Here is a 19,010-nt window from a genome sequence, read left to right on the forward strand (position 1 = left end):
TTTTGTCAGATGTTTAATCATTTACAAACATGCTAAAAGTGAGTCTGTCTAAAGTATTGTCTAAACCTTAATAATTAATGAACGGACACAGTTCGACATCAAGAAACCTCAGAAAGTAAACACAGATGGATAAATCAAATCTGTTTTTTCCAAGTGAATTGGGAAGTTTTAAAAATTTAAGAAAACAAAAGAACTGAAACAATGAAATTTTTTGACTTCAGCATGAACAGCGTGAACGTCACCACCGTGCCTCACCTCACTTGTTTGTTTTAATGATAATTAATTTGTTCTTTAGGAGATTTGATGATGAAAGTTGCTTTAACTGTGTCTCTTTTTAGACTATTTTGCAGACACATATGCAGTGCTGATGTAGACTTGTATGAATCCATAGTGTGTTCTTTATCCATCCATCCATCCATCCATCCATCCATCCATCCATCCATCCATCCATCCATCCATCCATCTGTCCTCTTAAAGCTGGAGCCTTTCCCAGGTGTCACTTGGCTAGAGGCATGTTACACTCTGGACAGGTCACCAGTCCATCACAGGGCTAAGGGTCAGTTTTTCTTTGTCCCATGTTTGGATAGTGGGAACAAGCCGGCGTACCAGGAGAAAAAACCCAGGACCTCTCAAATCAAAGAATTTTCAAACATTTATATAAAGTAGAAAGTCAGGTGAAAGCTTTTCTCTTGGAGAAATGATAAAAAAATGTTACCTTGGCAACTTTTAGATACCTCACTTTATACATTTTACATAATACTGTCAAAAAAACTTTTATTTTTTTGTTACAGTCTCTTCTTCCACTTTTCTCCTGTTCCCTACCCACACATCCCTGCATTGGTAGGGAAAATAAATGAAAATTGCTAATGGTAATTAGCATTTTCTACAATAGCAACTTGGCTCTAGCACTGTGAGACAGTTACATCGACTTTACTCAGAGAATGAACTGTAAAAACCAGGCCAACATTAGGCCAATGTTATCTCCGAGCGATTATATCTAAACATATGGTCATACATTCATTTGTTATGTTTCTTTCTCGGAGCATCGCACCCCCATGTAGCACACTGAAAGCCATTAATGACTCCTGCTTACTCATAGTTGTCTCCTGTGAGCATATTTAATCATGCATAAGTGGCAGGAGGATAGAGATTAAACATGATAACACATAGGCTGAGACATGTAAAGGGTCTAGATATTGCTTACCCAGAGAATCAGAATGAGATTTGAACTATGAGCTAGTGTCTATGCCCATCTTATTGCTATTACCCAGAAAACTTGGTTGAAACCCAGACGCTCTCTCCTTGGATGCCAAAAACCCGACTGTTAATGGATGGATGTCGATGGTTAGACAGTCTCCTACAAAGTGAGAAATATAGATCATACTTTTGCAAAGTAGGAATTACGAGCATTTGTCTTTGTTTAAAAAAAGAAAAGACAAATAATATTTCAGCTTTAATCTTGGAACTATTTTTCAGCAATGACTAGATGTCAAGTAAAAACCGCCAGGCAATGGTTTTTCAACGTCAAAACATTTGCTGGATGTTCACATCACAAGGACGTATCTGCTGTTTGATGTATTCCCTCTTTCTCTTGATGTTAGACAATTGTACAATTTTGTTTCCAAACAGCGTGTATGTTTGTGGCACCGCAACTTTAAATTTGCCGTTTTAGGTTGTACAACAATCTGTCGTCAGATGATACATGACCGTTCTGCGCAAGAGTGTGTGCGCGCATGTGTTTCTCACTGACACATGTCGCTGTGAAGTCAAATGACTAGAAGGTGCAGGGGTTCGTTGAACACAGGCAGGGCAATGAGATCACACACGCAACTACAGCGTACAGTAGAGAGAGCATATTAAATCAAGTGCACATTCAGTGTCGCGCTGGCTCAAACACACATCAAGATGTTTCACATGCTTACACCCATGCCAGAAAAAATAAAAGTGCACTCACTCCGAGCACAGGGTGGTCTAACCGGGCCTCCGGTGATTCAGGACAGATTCGGGACACTTCAGGTTCATTAGTCAGACCAAAGTAGGACAGATACCTTTAGAACTTAACTCTCCTCTGTTCTTCTCTCTTTCCTTCTTCCTCCCTCCTACTCATTCTCTCCTCCTCTCTTTTACACTCTTCTGTTTTGTCTCTTTCTTCCTTTGACCTCCCACTTTTTTCTTCTCTTTCTCCCCTCATGTGTATGATCTTTTCCCCTTCTTTTTTCAAAGTTTCCTTTTCATCTGCTGGAAACATAGGGCCATCTGTAGCAGCTCCAGCCCTCTCTTTGTTCTCTCCAGCTCCATCCCCCTCTGATAACTCTCTCACTTCACTCTTTTTCCTTCTCAGTCTGTGAGATACACTAGTGGACGCATATACAAGCCCTGAGTTTGATCTGAGACAATTTGCTGCAACATTAATGAAAGCATAAACTCACATGAATATTGATGAGCTATTCTTTTGCAATCTGCACATTCCGGATGGCCTGAAGGCAAAATTGTACGACACATCCACGCGTACACCCTCACAAACACACACACACATGCACAAACCCACAAAAGATGGAATATTTCACTGACAAATGTTGCAAATTAATATTTAGTGACATGGAATGTAAAGTTGTCAGGGTTTCTCATGTCTTCCAACTCTAAGTAAGGCCATTCTATCTACTTTAACACACATACACTCTTTTTAGTTGTAACCACACACGCATACGATAGCTACAGTTTGTGTTGTATTCGCACATAGCTGTCGTCTTTTTTTGTCCTTTAATGTCCCCTCCTTGTGTTTCCTGTTCTTTGTGTTGATTTTATTTGTCTGAAAGATCCATTCATCTGAAGAATCGTATTCAGTGAAAAGTTAGGTGTTAGTGTCAGCTGTAGTGTTTTTGACCGCTTTTTTGGGGGGCTTTTTTCAGCTTTATTTGATAGATACAGTGAACAGAGGACAGACGGTGGCAGACATGCGGCAAAGGGCCGCGGGTTGGACTCGAACCTGGGCTGGCTGCTCTTTGTACGGCATGTAGTCGACTGCTCAACACACTGAGCTAAACCGGCACCCTGCTGTAGTGTTTGTAATATAAAAAAAATTAAGTGAACAATGGTGCTGTTAATTGTGATTAATTGCTTCTTTTGTCTTCAAATTTTGTACATCTAAAATCATACAGTTAGCAACCTGTAGCCACCTGACCAGTCACTCAGCAACCTGCTGCTTAAAGCAAGGTGCTATAGAGAAAAATGTATATCTCATAACCGGTTGGCAAGTGTTTGCTATACCAAAATCATTGACATTGCCTTGGGTCCCAACCTTCAAAGTAAAGTTTGCTCATTTTGAAACATGTTGGTCGCAGAGGTAAGGTATAACTTTTACTTGGAAATGGATGGTGATGTGCCAGCAACCAAAGCAATCAGAAGGAGATCTTTAGTGCAGCCCTGTCTTTGTCATTTAGTTCACTTTGAGACAGCCATAAATTACTTGTTGACACAAGTAGTTGCTGACAGATCTGTGTGACTGAAACCAAATGTAGATTTAGAGATTTATATCTTCTATTATCCCTAAATCTAATAATGTTTTCCCCTGAATGTGCAGTGGGTTTTGTTTTTTTTGACAGTGCAGCTAATTTAATACTGAATCAGTGTTGAGTTTCAGTTTATGATTTCCATCTGGAATTAGTTCAAAACTGTGACTAAATGTTATCTGAAAGACTGATGTTAGATAGAAGGTGGCATCCAGTCCGTGTGTTATCTGAAGTTAGTTTGCAGTTTGGTGTTGGAGTTTGGAGGTTATAACCTTCATGGCCTGTCTGCATTCATAAGAACATAACTAATAACAGGCTAAAGCTCTAGAAGTAGAGATAGCCAAGACAAAGATCAGGATGTGCTCTGCCCTGCAAGCAAGACTGGAGCATAATGCACTGCAAGCTAGCTAAATGCAGGTGTTGCTCTCTTTTGTCTCGTGTTTCCATATTTTACCAGAAAGATTGTTGTAAGCATTGGTCCAAGAACCCTACACAACTTGTATTTGTATCAGCTTTACCCAGAAGTAATAAAAAGAACTGCTGCATTATTAGCCCCCCCCCCCCCCCCCCCCAAACCACCACCACCACAATACTCAATTAATGTGTGATTTATTTATTTATTTTATTTATTTCTTTTGTTTTACGGCACAAAGACACTCCAATTTGTGTAATTCTCTCTCTTCCATTTTATTCTAGGTACGCTCACACGGCTGTTTGTTTTCTTTTTTAATTATTCACACACACATGATATTTGACAATTGATGTTTTGTGAAGCGTGCTTATTGACTTTCTTGCTTAAAATTAGATGAAAAAGATCAATACCACTTTCATGTCTGTTTGCTCACATAAGCGGCCCACCTGCTTCCCAGCACCTTTAAATCTCACTAATTAACTCATTTTGTCATGTTTATTTAATCTGAACAAAAAGCAAAGAGCAAAAGCGGGGTTTTAAACGGGACTTTTTCCGATGATGCAGTGATGTTTTCACCATTAGGTTGCCAAGGCAGCGGCACATTTTCCGAAAATGCAGAGCTGTTACCTGAATATCGACCATTTTAATCTGGGCTTTATTATGTTTGTGTTCATATGTATACAGACAACCGTAAGTGATGGAAGTTTCATTACATAGTTAATTTGGTGCTTGTCAAAGAAATAAGTAGAAAGAAGGGTGCTCCATCAAACAACTGTGGCTGTGTGAATGTTTCCTTTCTGTGTGTGTGTGTGTGTGTGTGTTTTTTTCTATTTGATGGCAGTTGCAAATGTGGGAAATTGTCTTTCTGTGCTGCAGGCTGTTTTAGCCTTCACATATCAAACTTTTAAAGCCTTTTTAAAACTCCAGGGCAGTCTCATCAAAAATCAAATATGGGTCTAATTTGTTTTCATAAAAGATTACAGAATTCAAACTCTAGTTGTAGAGCGAGAAAGTGAAAGTGTTTACACACAGCCTGTAGTTAATAACTTCATAAACCGAGAGGCAGTCCACCTCAGTTAAAATGTAATTTTAGCCCTGTCCTCATAACTTCAGGGGAATCTAACGACCTTTCAGAAACACTGTTGTTCAAACTTTGCTCGATTGTGTGTTTGTGTATGTCAGTCGGTGTCTCTGTGCGTGCCTCTGGTTCTCTTTCCTCAGCGCTTTTTGAGAATACAATGAGGATAATTAATCACAGAATGAATCTCTGTCCTTTCATTCCTTTGTTCTTTTTCTTACACCAGTAACGTTGTATTCACGGACAGCCATTCCCTTTCAAGTCCTCTATTGTCCTCTGCTTGTGTCGTCCCTCTGCCTCTTTCCTCATTCTGTGTTCTCTTTGCTGCTCTTTCTCCTTATGTTTAATAATTAAGGAGAGACGTACAGTGTTGGATTTGAGGCCCTCAGGTACTCGGAGCGATATGACAAGACCTTTTTCTGATGCACGAACCGGCAAACATACTTAGCCTCCACAGCGCAGACTCACGATTGCACAAATCTAATGCAGAACTTTCACGATTAATACATGAACACCAGGAGTCACTGAAGGCCACATGTGTTTTTCTTCTCTCAGTCGTCTCCCCTCACTTTTTCTTTGTATCCACTGAGATATTTGATATGCGATAATAAATTGATTAACCATCCAGCTGTCAGCTTCCTTCAGTTTTGCAGATATTTCTAAAATATAGCTCTGTTTCCATTTTCTTTTCAAATAAGGTTATTTCTGAGCCAAATGGCATTTTTTGAGGCAGCAAATAAACGGTGCAATTTTTAAAATGTATTTATTTATTTTTGTGCTCGGTCTTTTCACATTTGTATAAATAGAGTGCATTTTATGTTTTCTAGCTGCTTCAAATTCAGCTCTTGTTTTCCTCAAATTTAGGGTTGGTGTACTGTGGCTCCCTGGAGATAATCTTCCCAGTGAGGCTGGTTGGTCTAACTGCTATGGAATGGGTAGTGATTTAAATAGTGCCTTTTAATGTATCTGCTGATAACAAGACTAAAAATGGGACACGGTGCAGAAACAATGACAACACCAATGTAGAATGTAGGCTAATGATTTCTGTGGCTTTTATAGGAGAAAAGATTCAATTATTCAGAACAAAAATAGTTCATTAAAACACAATTAGAACAAAATAACTTTTGCAAACTCATTTTCTGTGCCCAACCTCATTTGGAAAATGTGTCTCATTTGGAAAAATTATGTCTTTCTGGATTCTTTCCAGGAGCTCTGGAATTGCAATTCTGCTCCGCTTATCCTGCTAAGAGTTCCTTTGCAGACGCAAATTTCTACCACAAATCTCTTCTCAAAAATCGGTAGCATTAATTATTTACTTTCCTGTCGGTGTGGCCACATTCCCACATCTGCCAGTGAAACAATATTTGGTTCTCTGCCAGCGTGTGGCTGCTCCAGCTCGTCAGGCACAGTACGCCAGTCTGTGGCATCTGTCTTTAACAATCAAAAAAAGCACGGGTGTTCACTGCACAGTTATAAAGCTTTTATTATCCTTTGAAGCTCCACGTGCTAATAATCTGCCTCCTTATTCTGCATTTTTTGGCAAATGTGATAAGTAGCTAAGTAACCTTTGTAAATATGTGATGGGAGAACGCTCGATCGCCCTCCTTTTTCCTTCTCTCTCATCGAGTGGAGTGTGGGAGCAGCAGGGCAGTCAGTTGTTTTCAACGTGATGACACAGGTGGCAGATGCACTGTTATCATCAGGCCTCCCAGACATTTAATGGAAAATCTACCTGTTTCTTCTTCCTGTTTGGAATTCTCTTCATCCATCATTTTTCCCCCTCACCCTCACCTTTCCGATTTCCTGTATTCTTTCAGCCCACCTGGGTTGTCACACAGAGCAAGATGAGAAACTGGGAAAGGAACTCAGCAGCAGCAGCAACTGACAGAAGGGTGGGAGGGTGTGTGTGTGTGTGTGTTTGTGTGAGTGTGGCTTGGTGCACACCTCTGCCATCATCTTCATACTCCATTACTGCCCACAATTGTGTTGCAGGCCACTCTGCGGCCTCACACAATATTTATAAAGGTGCACATCTCTGTAAAGATGTCCAGACTCACACACTTTCAGCACCACCGCTAAGTTCTCCCACATGATGTATCGCTCTGACAGTCCTCAGCACACTGTCATTATTACAGTCTTCATTATTTTCCTTACTGTCACTCTTTGATCTATTCTGCTAAGCTGTCAAGCCACCATTCTTTATTGCAGACTTTAGAACTCATATTTCTGTTTGTCTACATTCATCACATGCACAATGAGTCATTGATAAATGACTCCTGGAAAAATTAAAACCAACCACTTTGCCAGGTCTCCCATGCATAAACTACATTATTGGAGTAAAAGACGAGAGACGCTTTGCTTTTATGCTAAATCGAAGCATTGCCAGCGTTGCCAAATAGGTCGATAGTATATGTAATTGAAGCAGCACTAACGCTCTTTTGATCCAGTGACTGTTGAGTGAAACTGGGAGAGGATGGATGCTCTGTAAATGCTGAAGGAAATGACATATAAGTGAGCATTTAGGCAGATAGGTGTTTATGTCTGTGTGATTTGGCCGGAGGAGGAAATATTCTAGCCTGATGACATTTTGAGAATTTAAATCTGCCGTCCTGAAGATGCTTCTTGTGCGGATGTAAGGGTGTGAAATAGCCAAGTTTAAACGCTTACAGAGCTTACTGAGCAGTGCAATGAAATGTGTAGTGATTAATCGCCATGCACGCAGGCTCTTTAAGGGTAACAGTACAAGCCTTGGGCATATAGGAAGACAGTACGGCTTTCACACCCCCGCAGCCTCGAGGGTGAGACTGATAGAAGAATGATAAGCCTACAGTGCTAGCCTGATTAAGGTGGAATAATCCCAGGTCTTCTGCCAGGTCTCAGCGAGGGGCCAACAGAAGGGACACTGCCAAGAGTCCAGCTTTAGGTATGGCCAGGGATCCTCATTTTGAGGAAAGCCCCTGGTAATGCAATGCTGTCAACTTAGTTTGACAACCGGATAGAAGTTCAGTGAAATGCAGTTTGGGAATAGTGGGTTAGCACTGACAGCGAAGTACACAGTCAGTAAGTATTGTGCACTTACAGAGTGAGCAGTAGTGACAGCTTACAGGAACGTATTAGGCACAGAGTAATGGTGCATAGATCACAGTCTCTGCAATAATTAGACAGCATCAGGGGGGACCATGTTGACACCCGGAGGGGGCAGCCAAGTGCAGCAATCAATCCAACTGGAGAGCATAAGGAGAGATACTTTCATATACAGGAGAGAAACTAAAAATCAGTCAGTTGTGGATTTTTTGGTTGGTTTTTTTTTTGCTTGCAACCAAAAAGGTAACAAAATAATCCTCCCTGAGCCACAATTAATAGCAGCAGCACATGACGAGCATGCATGCCCCAGCAATTATTTCAAATATAATTGTGCTCTTGTTTAGACTAAAACCACTACTTACCACCACATGATATATGTTGAGGTGTTGGTGTACACGGGCTAGCCTTTATGACTTTTACTGAAGCATTTCATTGGGAAATAAAGCCTTTTATTTGTGTGGATACCAATGGGAACTAGAAATTGGCATTCACACATAATTCCTGTTGAGGAGTGAATGTTCTGCTCCACCACGTTGCTTTCTTGCCTCATATCGATGCCACTGTTCTAACATTGACCATGTCTCTGCATTTCCTAATTATCTCAATTGTCTTCTGTAACTTTGGGTCAGTGCTGGCACCTTTTATTCTCACTTTGTCCCCTAGAGTACCTCTCATCCATCTGACCCATCTACACTTTGGCCTCTTCTCTGTTCCTTTGTTGTTTCACCACCTGTTTTAGCACTGTGTCATCCCCTTTTTTCTATGACCCCTCTTTTCTCCATATTTTAGCTCCTTATTCTATCTTTGTCTTTTACCTTTTCCTCGCACATTTTTGTCCTCGTTTCCCCTCTACATCTCCTCCTCCACTCTACCCTTTCAGTCCACTTCACTGTTTCATTTTCATTTCTTCACCCCCACTTTTCCCCCTCACTCGTTTCCTCCCCTCATCTTTACTTGTTCACTCCCTTTGCTTTTACATCCCACTCCTCTTGCTTGTGGTTCTGGGCAGTGTTCACCAAGCATATTGGCACATGCTGGTGGTCGATGAGTTTTGCCATGATTACACACACACACACGCAAGACACATGCCTATGTGCCTGCACGCACAGACCTGTTGGAGATGGTGGTTGATGAGCAATGCCAGACTCTCAGCATCCGTGCCTATCAGAGCTGCTCAAGAAACCTCATTAGGCCTCCTGTCCGCAGCATGGTACTGGCTTCGGTACTCGCCAACCCGCTTCTTTTTTCTTTTTTTGCCCTGAGAGGAATTTGAAGACCTAGCGCTATGCACTTTTCAACACCCACAATCATAAGTAGTGACATAGAATCACTGATCAGACGCTTGTTCAGCAACTCCAGTATTTGACCGTGATCACATCGGAGGTCTTTAAACTGATGTGAATGTTGATGGTCCCATTCCCCGCAGTGATCCCGATCACTTAATCAGTGAGATGAGCCCTTCTGTTGCCAGGCAACACATAATGTCAGTCAGTCAACTATTACAAGCAGCGGCATTTCCTAACAATACCATAAACAAACGAATCTAAAAATCCATCCAATTGGTGCATTCATGAAAAGTTTCTCTCTCTGTAGCATTTCTATCAATGTTTCTAGTTGCTTTAAACGGTTTATGGCTACTCCTGCTCTCTCCAGCTGATTAACATCAATTTTTTAGATCAGATAAGCAAACTTTCTTTGTGTGCATTAACACTATAATAATGACAAGCAAGCCAGTGGACAGACAATCTTGAATATTACAGAGGCATCAAGCTAGTAGTTGTGTACTTGTAATGGTTTATGGGGCATTCAGATATGGTTACAAGTTGCAACTTTTCCCTGAAGCCAAGTTTGTTTTCTTTCCCAAATTTGCAAATAGGCAACTGATGACTAAGCTTTAGACACTGTAATATATTCAGGCCTTCAGCCACACTGATATGCAGTGAAGCTGCCCTGCCTAAGATATTGTAAATCTAAATATTTATCAAGTTACCGACAGACAACCCTCTTTGATATGGGCTGCAGTGTGTCGGGATGCTGTTACTCAATATAACATCAGCCTAAAGTCGATAATTTTACAAAAGCACTGTGACGGCATTGAAGATTGGTGGCACTGTGAGCCGATTAGCTGTGCAGTGCATCACATTAGTGGTCTGCCTCTCAGTATGCGCCTCTGTTGGGAAGGTCCAGGATGTGACATTCAGCCAACTGGTTGGCAGTGTGCTGCAGTGTGGGTTGGAGTGATAGCTCAACTTTAGTCCCCTCTTATTCTCCATCTTTCTTCATCATCTCAGCCCCATACCCACCCCAACTGTCACCACCTAGAAGGGGGAGAAAACTTTTCCTACCTCCAATCTCTCTCTGTCACTGTGGTCTCCAGACTGCTGTAGCAAACCATCAGTCCTCCGGCTGTCAAGTCCTATTCAGCCTGGCTGCCACTGGCACTCTTAACCAGCAAGTTACATAACAAAAGAAAGAGAGAAAAGAAGGGACAAAAGAAAGGACAGAGTGGGTAATAAGGTGAGAAATAAGAGAAGAAGGGAGGTCAAGAGGGGGGACAAAAGGTGAGAGACAAGTAAAGAATAACAATGCGTGGAAAGAGAGCATATTTGGCGGTTATTATCATGCATCCTGGGATGGTCCACAAACTCTGTGTATTTTGCCAGCAGTCCAGAGCAAGCTGTCAGAGAGGTAACCTCCAAAATGCAAATAATCGCACAGTTGAAAGCATTAGCATTCACTGAATGAGAAATTAAACTGAAACGTGGGCCTGAGCAGGCACTGGCAAAGAGTCAAATGCTGGGTAAACCTATTAAATGTTCAACTGTTAAAACTTATAGCTTAATTAAAAGACTTCAACAACAGAAAAATTCCATTCCTGTTTTATGATTCGTCTGAACTAATTTCAACGAAAGCGATATACCTATAAAATCTTATTTACTCGTTTTGCCATGTCCACTGCTGTTCTTACTGCTATGATTATGTGGATTTACTGCCCAACTTTTGAATAAAAGTTCAAGAGAGGTGAGCTGCAGAGCGAGTGAGCAGTTCGAAATTGGTAAAGTTGTATAGAGAACTGGTGCAGAGAGACGAGGATCAGAGGTGAGACAAAGAAAGAAGACTAATCTGAGTGAGGGAAAGCAAGGCTTTCTCTTGCCGCTACAAGCTGTGCAAGAGATTCACCTCCTTAGGGGGGTGTGTATTGATGAAAACCAGCATCTTCAAAGTAAAGGTAGGCTATGGCCTTGAGACACCAGCCCAGGCTTAGTTTCACCCCTCGTTTGATTGTTGATTATTTATCCAGCAAAGTGCCCGCGGAGACTCTTCTTGCACACACCTTGTCTGTGAATATTCAATATTTCTATCAGGGCATAGGAAATGCTAGTTAGGGCTTTGTGGGATTTCACGAGTGCTGACATCATGTTTCTCAGCTTGTCTGACCTGCTTCTATTACTACTCCACTTTCAAACATGGTTGTAAACCTGTGGGTAGTACTGTTAGTGCATGAGGACTGGTTTGTTGTAAGCCTCGGTGCACTTTATTTCGCTTTCTAAAATCCCATAATAAGGATCCATTTGACTGTTTTTTGCACGTTTCCAACTCTACTTTTCCATCACGCTGGACATAAATATTCAAGCAAATATATATGAGACTGTCGAGCATGCAGCACAGGAAAGGTTGGATGGTTTCGGCTACTGCATCACAATTGGAGAATGTATTTGGTTATAGTCTAAATAGGATTTAGAGTACCATCTATGTGGGTGTACTGCACTGTTTTTGTATCTGTACCAAACACCCCAGCGTTTCACACATCCAAAGAACCATAGGATTACTTTGTTCAAAGTATGTGGGTGTCACAGAATATACAGAAATCACAGTGACAAAGTTTTGCCTCTCTTATCTCAAGCTGCAAAGTTTTGGGGTCCGATGCATTTCATCCCCCTGGACCTTCATTAGAGTTAGGCGTGTGGGTGTCGGGATACTGGGCCGTGGTGTGTGATTGATGGCAATTACATGGGAGTATTTTCCTCACATTGGGCCTGTGTTACACCTGAATTTAGCTTTTACTTTGCTGCGCTGCAAGGCAAGCAAAAGTCATAAAATAAATCTCCCGCACTGGCTCTTCTCCCAATATAAAAATTACCAAGACAGGAGATAGCAAACATTGTATAGGGTTGTTTTAGGGTTTTAAGGAAGTCTTTTATGCAAACTTGGCCCTTACAACATTGCTCCATTCTTCACTGCCCAATAAAAACCGAGCCCGCAGGAGAGGGCCCCCTTTAAATCACTCTGATTTACCAATGACTAGTGTACGTGTGCGTGTGGGTGTATGTATGTGTATTTTTAGGACAGTGTGTGAAAGAAAGACTCTCCAGAGTGTTTGCGCGCACACAGGCTGTTCTGTCAGTGGCAAAGAGGTAGCTTGCTTGCCGCAGAGCGTGTACTTGAGAAAGGACACCTGAGTTTGTAAATCTATCCTGTTCACTTTCTCTGTGCACTTTCCTGTCCACTCGACTTTTGGTCTCATTTTTCTTTATCTCTGTTTTCAATCACCTTCTCATTTCTTCCCTTTCCTTCCTTTTGTTTACTTTTTTGCTTGACCTTTCCCCCCCCCCCCCGTGCATGTCCCTCCTGTACACTCACATACAGCCAACTTTTACCAGTTTGCTTTTATTTGAGTCATTGTCATTGATTATCTCTAAAGTGTCTGTCCTTCTAATTTGGATAAGAAAAGTCTCTTTGATAGAGAGCATATGTCTCTACAACTAACTCTTGTACTGTGCCTGGTAATTATTTCCTTTAAAGTTGCCTGCCAATTTGTATCTTACTGTTCTCGCTTTACCTTCTGTTGTTTTCTCAAATGACTGAGGGTGGAATAACACTACAGATTTTTTTTTATAAGATTGGCGATTTAGCCCTAATTAAGCGTCCCACATAAACCTGCAACACCACAGTAGAGATTCAACGCTGTTGCAATTCCCTCATGTTTTTCACAGCGCCCCGTGTAGAAAATTTGGCTGGAATGAAAATTCTCACTCTTAATTAGATCAAGGAATTCACAAGGAGTCTTGTACTATTTATCCACCCATTAAAGCCCATTAGAAAGCTGCGATCCACTCCCAAAGCTCTTTAAGTAAGTTGTATAGACAATGACAGCGTCTGACATTTTGGCTGAGCGTTGTTGTAGTTTTTTTTCACCATTGGACATGAAAGCATATAGACGGAACCGTTAAAATGGAGATTGCTTGGCTTCAGTTCCAATTTTTGATTTCTGAACCCAGTGAGTCTGTCAGCTACTGCTTTTATGTTTCTGTATACTGTAGGTGGAGCATTACAAGCATTAGAGACAGGCCGCATGGACAGATTAAGAGTGTAACAGTCTTTTTGTAGTCAACATTTTTTATCAAGCTGTGACTCTTTCCCCAGAATTTAATTGAAAGTTGTTAAAAAAAAAATCAACTGAAACTGACAAAATCTATTGTTTGTTATTGGTTTGCACTGCTTTCATTTAATATAGTGATTTAATTCAATTCAGTTTGATTTATATAGCCCCAACTCACAACACTTGCCTCAAGATGCTTTGTATTCTAAGGTAAAGTGCCTTAATTGAGACAAAACCCCAAGAACCCACTATAAGCAATCATTTGGCAACAGTGGGAAGGAAAAACTCCTTTTTAAGAGGAAGAAACCTCCAGCAGAACCAAGCTCAGGAGAGTAGTCAGTACGAAAGACAAACTGTGATTGAAATGTGTGATTTAAAGATTTTCACATTTTTAAATGCTGTTTGTTTTCAAGCATCCCATCTATTCTGAAAGCAGTGGCTGTGTCACATTTGTTATGTATATGCAAGTAAAATTAAATTATTATTAAAACCAAAAAAGGAAAGAAATTCACTTTACATTATCTTCAAGGTCCAGTGTTGAAAATCAGTAGCAAGAACAAACACGTTCAAAGAAAGGTCGACTTCAGTTTTGTTCAGTTTCCCCCCCTCAGGAATTTGTTTTCTTATCATATTTAACCCACATCATACTCTACACCCCCTCAGACTAAATTAGTGCCAAGCACAGTCACAACTAAATCCTCATAGAATACTTTGAAATTTAAAAAAGAAGCTAGATATAGCACCTTAGTAAGTAAGATATTAAAAATCTGGTGATGTTCAGTAGCTGGAGGCTTTCACATGCCATTTCACCTGCTGAAATTTCCAACAACATATTGTAATCAGGGCTATTTCATTTTTTTGCTGTTATAAAAGGGCTACTTCATTAATTATGTCTCTCTAAATACTCATTAAATGTATGTACCATGTGCTAAAAGGTTTGGATTTTTTAAACTAATGACCCAACATGTGCTTTTAGTAAAGCCAGTGCCTTAATTTGTATTTGAGTTGACATCAGCACTACAATAATATGTTATTTTAGTGAAAATCACACACTTTTGCTTTATTGGATGTAAATTGACACCAATGGCACACTGTGGACACACAGTGGTCAAATGTGTGGGGAGTAAATTTGATTAAAATTGCTGCTCTGCTGGATCGTCGATGCATGTCAGTGCTGGAAAATAGGACAGTGGGACTGACCTGAAAGGCTTTGTGTTGACACTGCTGGTGAGTGGCCTTTGGCATGTGTTACCTTTTGCCCCAGCGTGTGTAAGAATCATAATAGTACATTTAGATTACGATCATCTCCTAAATTTGATTAAGGACTTACATTTTAATTTGGCTGGAGTTTGCTAAGACACAGCTATAAACCTACACAGACTCCTCATTTCACAGTTTTTACTCATTCTTTCGTTCTATACTCTATAACCAACAGCGGCCTAATAAGCACAATTTGTAACACGGACCTCCATCTTCTCACTTTCTTAGAAAGTACTCCACTTTCGCTCCCCCTTAATTTTTAAAAATTTCATTTCAGGCCGTATTAGCTCATGAATGAAAACTGTTTCATTGAATTAGCGTTTCCATTGTTATACCGCATTTATTCGGTTAGCTATGTTCTGGCTAATTGCATTTCTACCTTTCACCCCAAATTCCTGTCGACAACCTCGGCGCAGTAATTACATTTCTTTTAGTGTTAATTTGCGTGTGTGGTTGCGTGGAAATATGAGGAAAGCACATGCACGTCATGTTGCGCAGGCATACGTGCGCACGTGCACACGCTCATGCATATGCATGCCATACACAGGAAAAACACACACACACACACACAACCATCGTGTTGGCAAATGTCAACTCTGCTTACTTTCTCCTGAGGTTCAGTGTCAGATGAGATTGCATTTCTATAGTGAACATTGCGCACTTAGTCCCAGTGTTATTTTAGTAATGTGTGTGTGAGAGAGAGAGTTTGAGAGAGAAAGAAGGGGGCAGTGATGAGATATGTTGCATAAGGGGCTGCAGTGGAGTGTGAAAGAAAACAGGTGGCTTCTGTTTCTGCCATCTAACTTTATGTGCCATCTTCCCCATTGAGCTTGTGTGTGTGTGTGTGTGTGTGTGTGTGTGTGTGTGTGTGTGTGTGTGTACGTGTGATAGAAAGACAATGGCACCACATTGCTTCGTGAGTGGGGATTTGCACATACCTCGAGTGGATATCTCCATGCGTCCACACGTTACCGCGTCCTGTTTGTGTGCTAATGTGTGCGTGTCTCTCAGTGGTATTTGTGAGTCTGTTCTTCACTTTTTTTAGTGAGCAGGGTTCCGGTTCGTTTAGAAACAATTAGATGAAGCTGCAGGAACCCAAAGACATCATTCGCCAAATGTCACCCAATTAACAATCTATACTGAGCACACAGCAGCACTCTCCTTGTCTCGTGTTCCCTGACTCACTATTTGTCTCTGTCTGTCTGTGTTTTTACTCGCTGCTTCTCCTTTGCACTCGAGACATGCTCAGTAAATAATTTTTGGAAAATGGCAGATTCACATCACACGTTCCCTGACAGAGTAAATTATAAAGTCTGTTTAACTTCTGCCCTTTCCCTTTTTTTCTGCTTCTCTCTCAGATCAATCATCCAGGCCGGTGGTCAGGACTCGGCAACAGCAGCAGCACCAGTCTGGCCCCAAGGGACCGAAGGGTGGTACGGGGTGCACTCGTAGGGGACCTCTCTAACCAGCACTTGCCACAACACTATCCACCTCTGCATAGCCGGCCTTCTGCTTCTGAGCGGCACACTGCCAGGGAGGAGCGCCATCACCAGGGGGTCTTGGCACAGTCGGTGGCCCGTAACCCTGTTCTATACCTGGCTCCAGGCTCCTCTAACCTGTCCTCTGCCACTTCTGCAGCGTCGGCCCAAAGCTCGTCTACCACACCGGCCCAGCTCCAAGTTTCACACCCGGGCCTCAGTCAGAATCAATGCCCAGTGTCCAATTCGGTGGCCGGTACTCATTCTCCAGTTACATCACTGTCCTCCAAGCTACTGGAGGGGGTATCCTCTTCTTCTGCAGAGTCCTTAACTCCAGGAGGAGGAGGAGGAGCAAGTCTGCCAGGTGGAGGGAGGAGAGGAGGAGGAGCAGGAGGAGGAGATCACCATCCCCCCAGCCAGATCCCTCGTGCAGTCGGGGCCAGTGCTTCTTCAAGTCTCCACAGTCTTGTGAGCAGAGGGAGCCCCTCTGCTAGCATCTCTTCATCTGAGCAAGTCTCCCCTCCGCCTCCTACTCCTTCCTCCACCTCCTCTTCTTCCTCCTCATCCTCCACGTTTACCGGCCGTTTGGGACAACCACCTCGAGGCCCGCTGTCTCTGCATAGCTACAGTCGCAAAAATGTCTTCCTCCAACATTCCCTACATACTGCCGAACTGCAAGCTCTGACACAGAGAGACAGTTGAGAGCACACAGTCACACTATTCCACCTATAAGCAGCCATATCATCAACCTAAGTGACAACATAGTGACTTAAAAGCAAAACTGCTGCTCCTTCAGTACGAGTTGTCCATGTTTCACTGCCTCAGTATCGCCCTGAATCACGAACCGTGCGCGCTTACAATCACATTTGTCTCTCTTTGCAATCCAGACGAGCCCTTTGCTGACATTTTGTTCATAAATTTGCTCTGATAAACAAACACTTAGCTACAAGTGCACACACACACACACGCGCACACACACACACATCTAGCTGTGAGTATGAAAAAGGCACTCACCCGTCTGTCAGACCTCCCACGTTGTGTCATGCTGACAGTTTAGATGTGCTTACGCCCACAGACACACAAAGTGCACACAAACTCACAACCTCAAATCCATGCACACATACGCAAATCTTGTCATGCACACATTAAAATACACACTCCTCACACAGAGACATCATCTGTGATATCTCCGCTTCACTATCTGCACACATAAGAGGGTGGTGAACGCGAACAGAGATGAGATGTGTGCATTGTTGAGATTGTATTTTTTATCCATTTATCTAACCTTTTTTTTTTTTTTTAAAGTGAAAACCATCTGCTGCTTAAGGAACTATGGGACTTGCCATGAATTGCGCTTCTAAGTATATATATATATATATATATATATATATATATATATATATATATATATATATATATATATATATTCTCACATTGCCAAATCCTGCATCAGATCAAATCCTCATTGCGTGACGTCCACTTAAGGTCCAGATTAAGGAACATGTTTAGATGCGACCCTTTTACTGCATGCTTTCTAAGATTTATGAAACGATACAGGTGAGCATTTTGTACCGCAACAAAACCGGGATTGGGGCGACTTTTTAAAGTCTTTTCATAACAATTTCTTGGTGTGGAGATTGATGTCGGTGTTTAAAGAAGTGAATCATAACCAATAAGAGCCCCGTTTGTATAGAAAGAAACGTCCCTCCTTCTGCTCACATAAATAATTAGATTTACTCTGTGCTTCAATCTGGACCACTGTTGTTTTTGTGCAAATACCATGCTGCGATGTTACTTGCATTATATACAAGAATCAACATGTACCTACAATGTTAGATTAGTAGAGTGCAAAAGCTGAAATGAAGGGTTTCATTTAAAAACGAGATGCCTGCGACATGAACAATATGACACCTATATAAAGTTCGCAAAATCCCAGCGAGGTCTTCAAACAGAGCACGGTTTTTCAATTTGGCACAAGCGATTTGATGCATTTCTTCAAATAATGAGAGGGAAGGTGGTGTCAGTTTTTGGAATGAAACCCTTCAAGTCTTCTTCAGGGCTGGGTATTAAACTTACTGGTGCTTTCTCAGTTTTTGGGGATTCAGGAAGAAAAACTACATCACTGATGGAATCAAACAGTCTGATTATTTTTTAGAGAAGCAGATAAGGAAACAAATGTGGTGTTGAAGTGTATATACTTGATCAAGTGAAGAAAGGAAAGAAACAAAAATCAGTTTTACAAACTCATTTGTCAGAAGCACGAGCACCGGGTTTTTCCTCTGATACCCAGCCCTCATATGTTAGCCTTGTTAGATCTTCCTGATCTCAGTTCTGTTGCTTACACTTTAAAGAACTGACCTAATGAGATGGCATTTTTGGTATAACGGCAGTTTAGCTGTTTTGAACAATGCGACACACACATTTTGTTTTGAAATTGATATTAATTGAAACCTCCTTGACCTGCTGAGTCATACATTATTCACAGTTTGGGGACAAGACATGTAACTTTTAATAAGTGATGAAACTTTTTACAACTGCACTGCATAACGACCTGTTCCGTCTGCCGCTGGTGCGTATATTTGCTCTGCCGGCAAGACTTATCAAACAGCCCTGCCACTCCCGACAGGTTTGGAGTACACAATGTTAGCCGGGCGGTGGGAGCCTGCACATCTGCCGAGTGCAGACGGTTAGTTCACCGCTCCCAGCGTCTACAGATTTCAGAGAAGTTCTTGACCTTGTCTGTTCCTGTCCCAGCACCAGGCTGTAGGGTAGCTGTATAAATCATGTGTGTGTTGTAATGTACACCTCA

At 41.6% G+C, this 19,010-nt stretch overlaps 1 protein-coding gene across 1 annotated transcript in view; it reads left to right on the top strand.

The window, feature by feature from the left end:
- ccser1 (coiled-coil serine-rich protein 1) overlaps window positions 1-17,557 on the top strand; it is a 127,440-nt gene extending 109,883 nt beyond the window's left edge. The window contains exon 11 of the mRNA XM_085294663.1: window positions 16,082-17,557. Within this exon, the coding sequence (XP_085150789.1) occupies window positions 16,082-16,903 (822 nt within the window). The 3' untranslated portion in view covers window positions 16,904-17,557. The remainder of the gene's footprint in view (window positions 1-16,081) is intronic.
- Window positions 17,558-19,010: the final 1,453 nt, after the last annotated feature.

Source organism: Mchenga conophoros, linkage group LG12 (genome assembly GCF_057382185.1).
Source record: "Mchenga conophoros isolate Kocher_MC1m ecotype Shallow Benthic linkage group LG12, M_conophoros_male_GT1.1, whole genome shotgun sequence".
NCBI classification, from domain to species: domain Eukaryota; kingdom Metazoa; phylum Chordata; class Actinopteri; order Cichliformes; family Cichlidae; genus Mchenga; species Mchenga conophoros.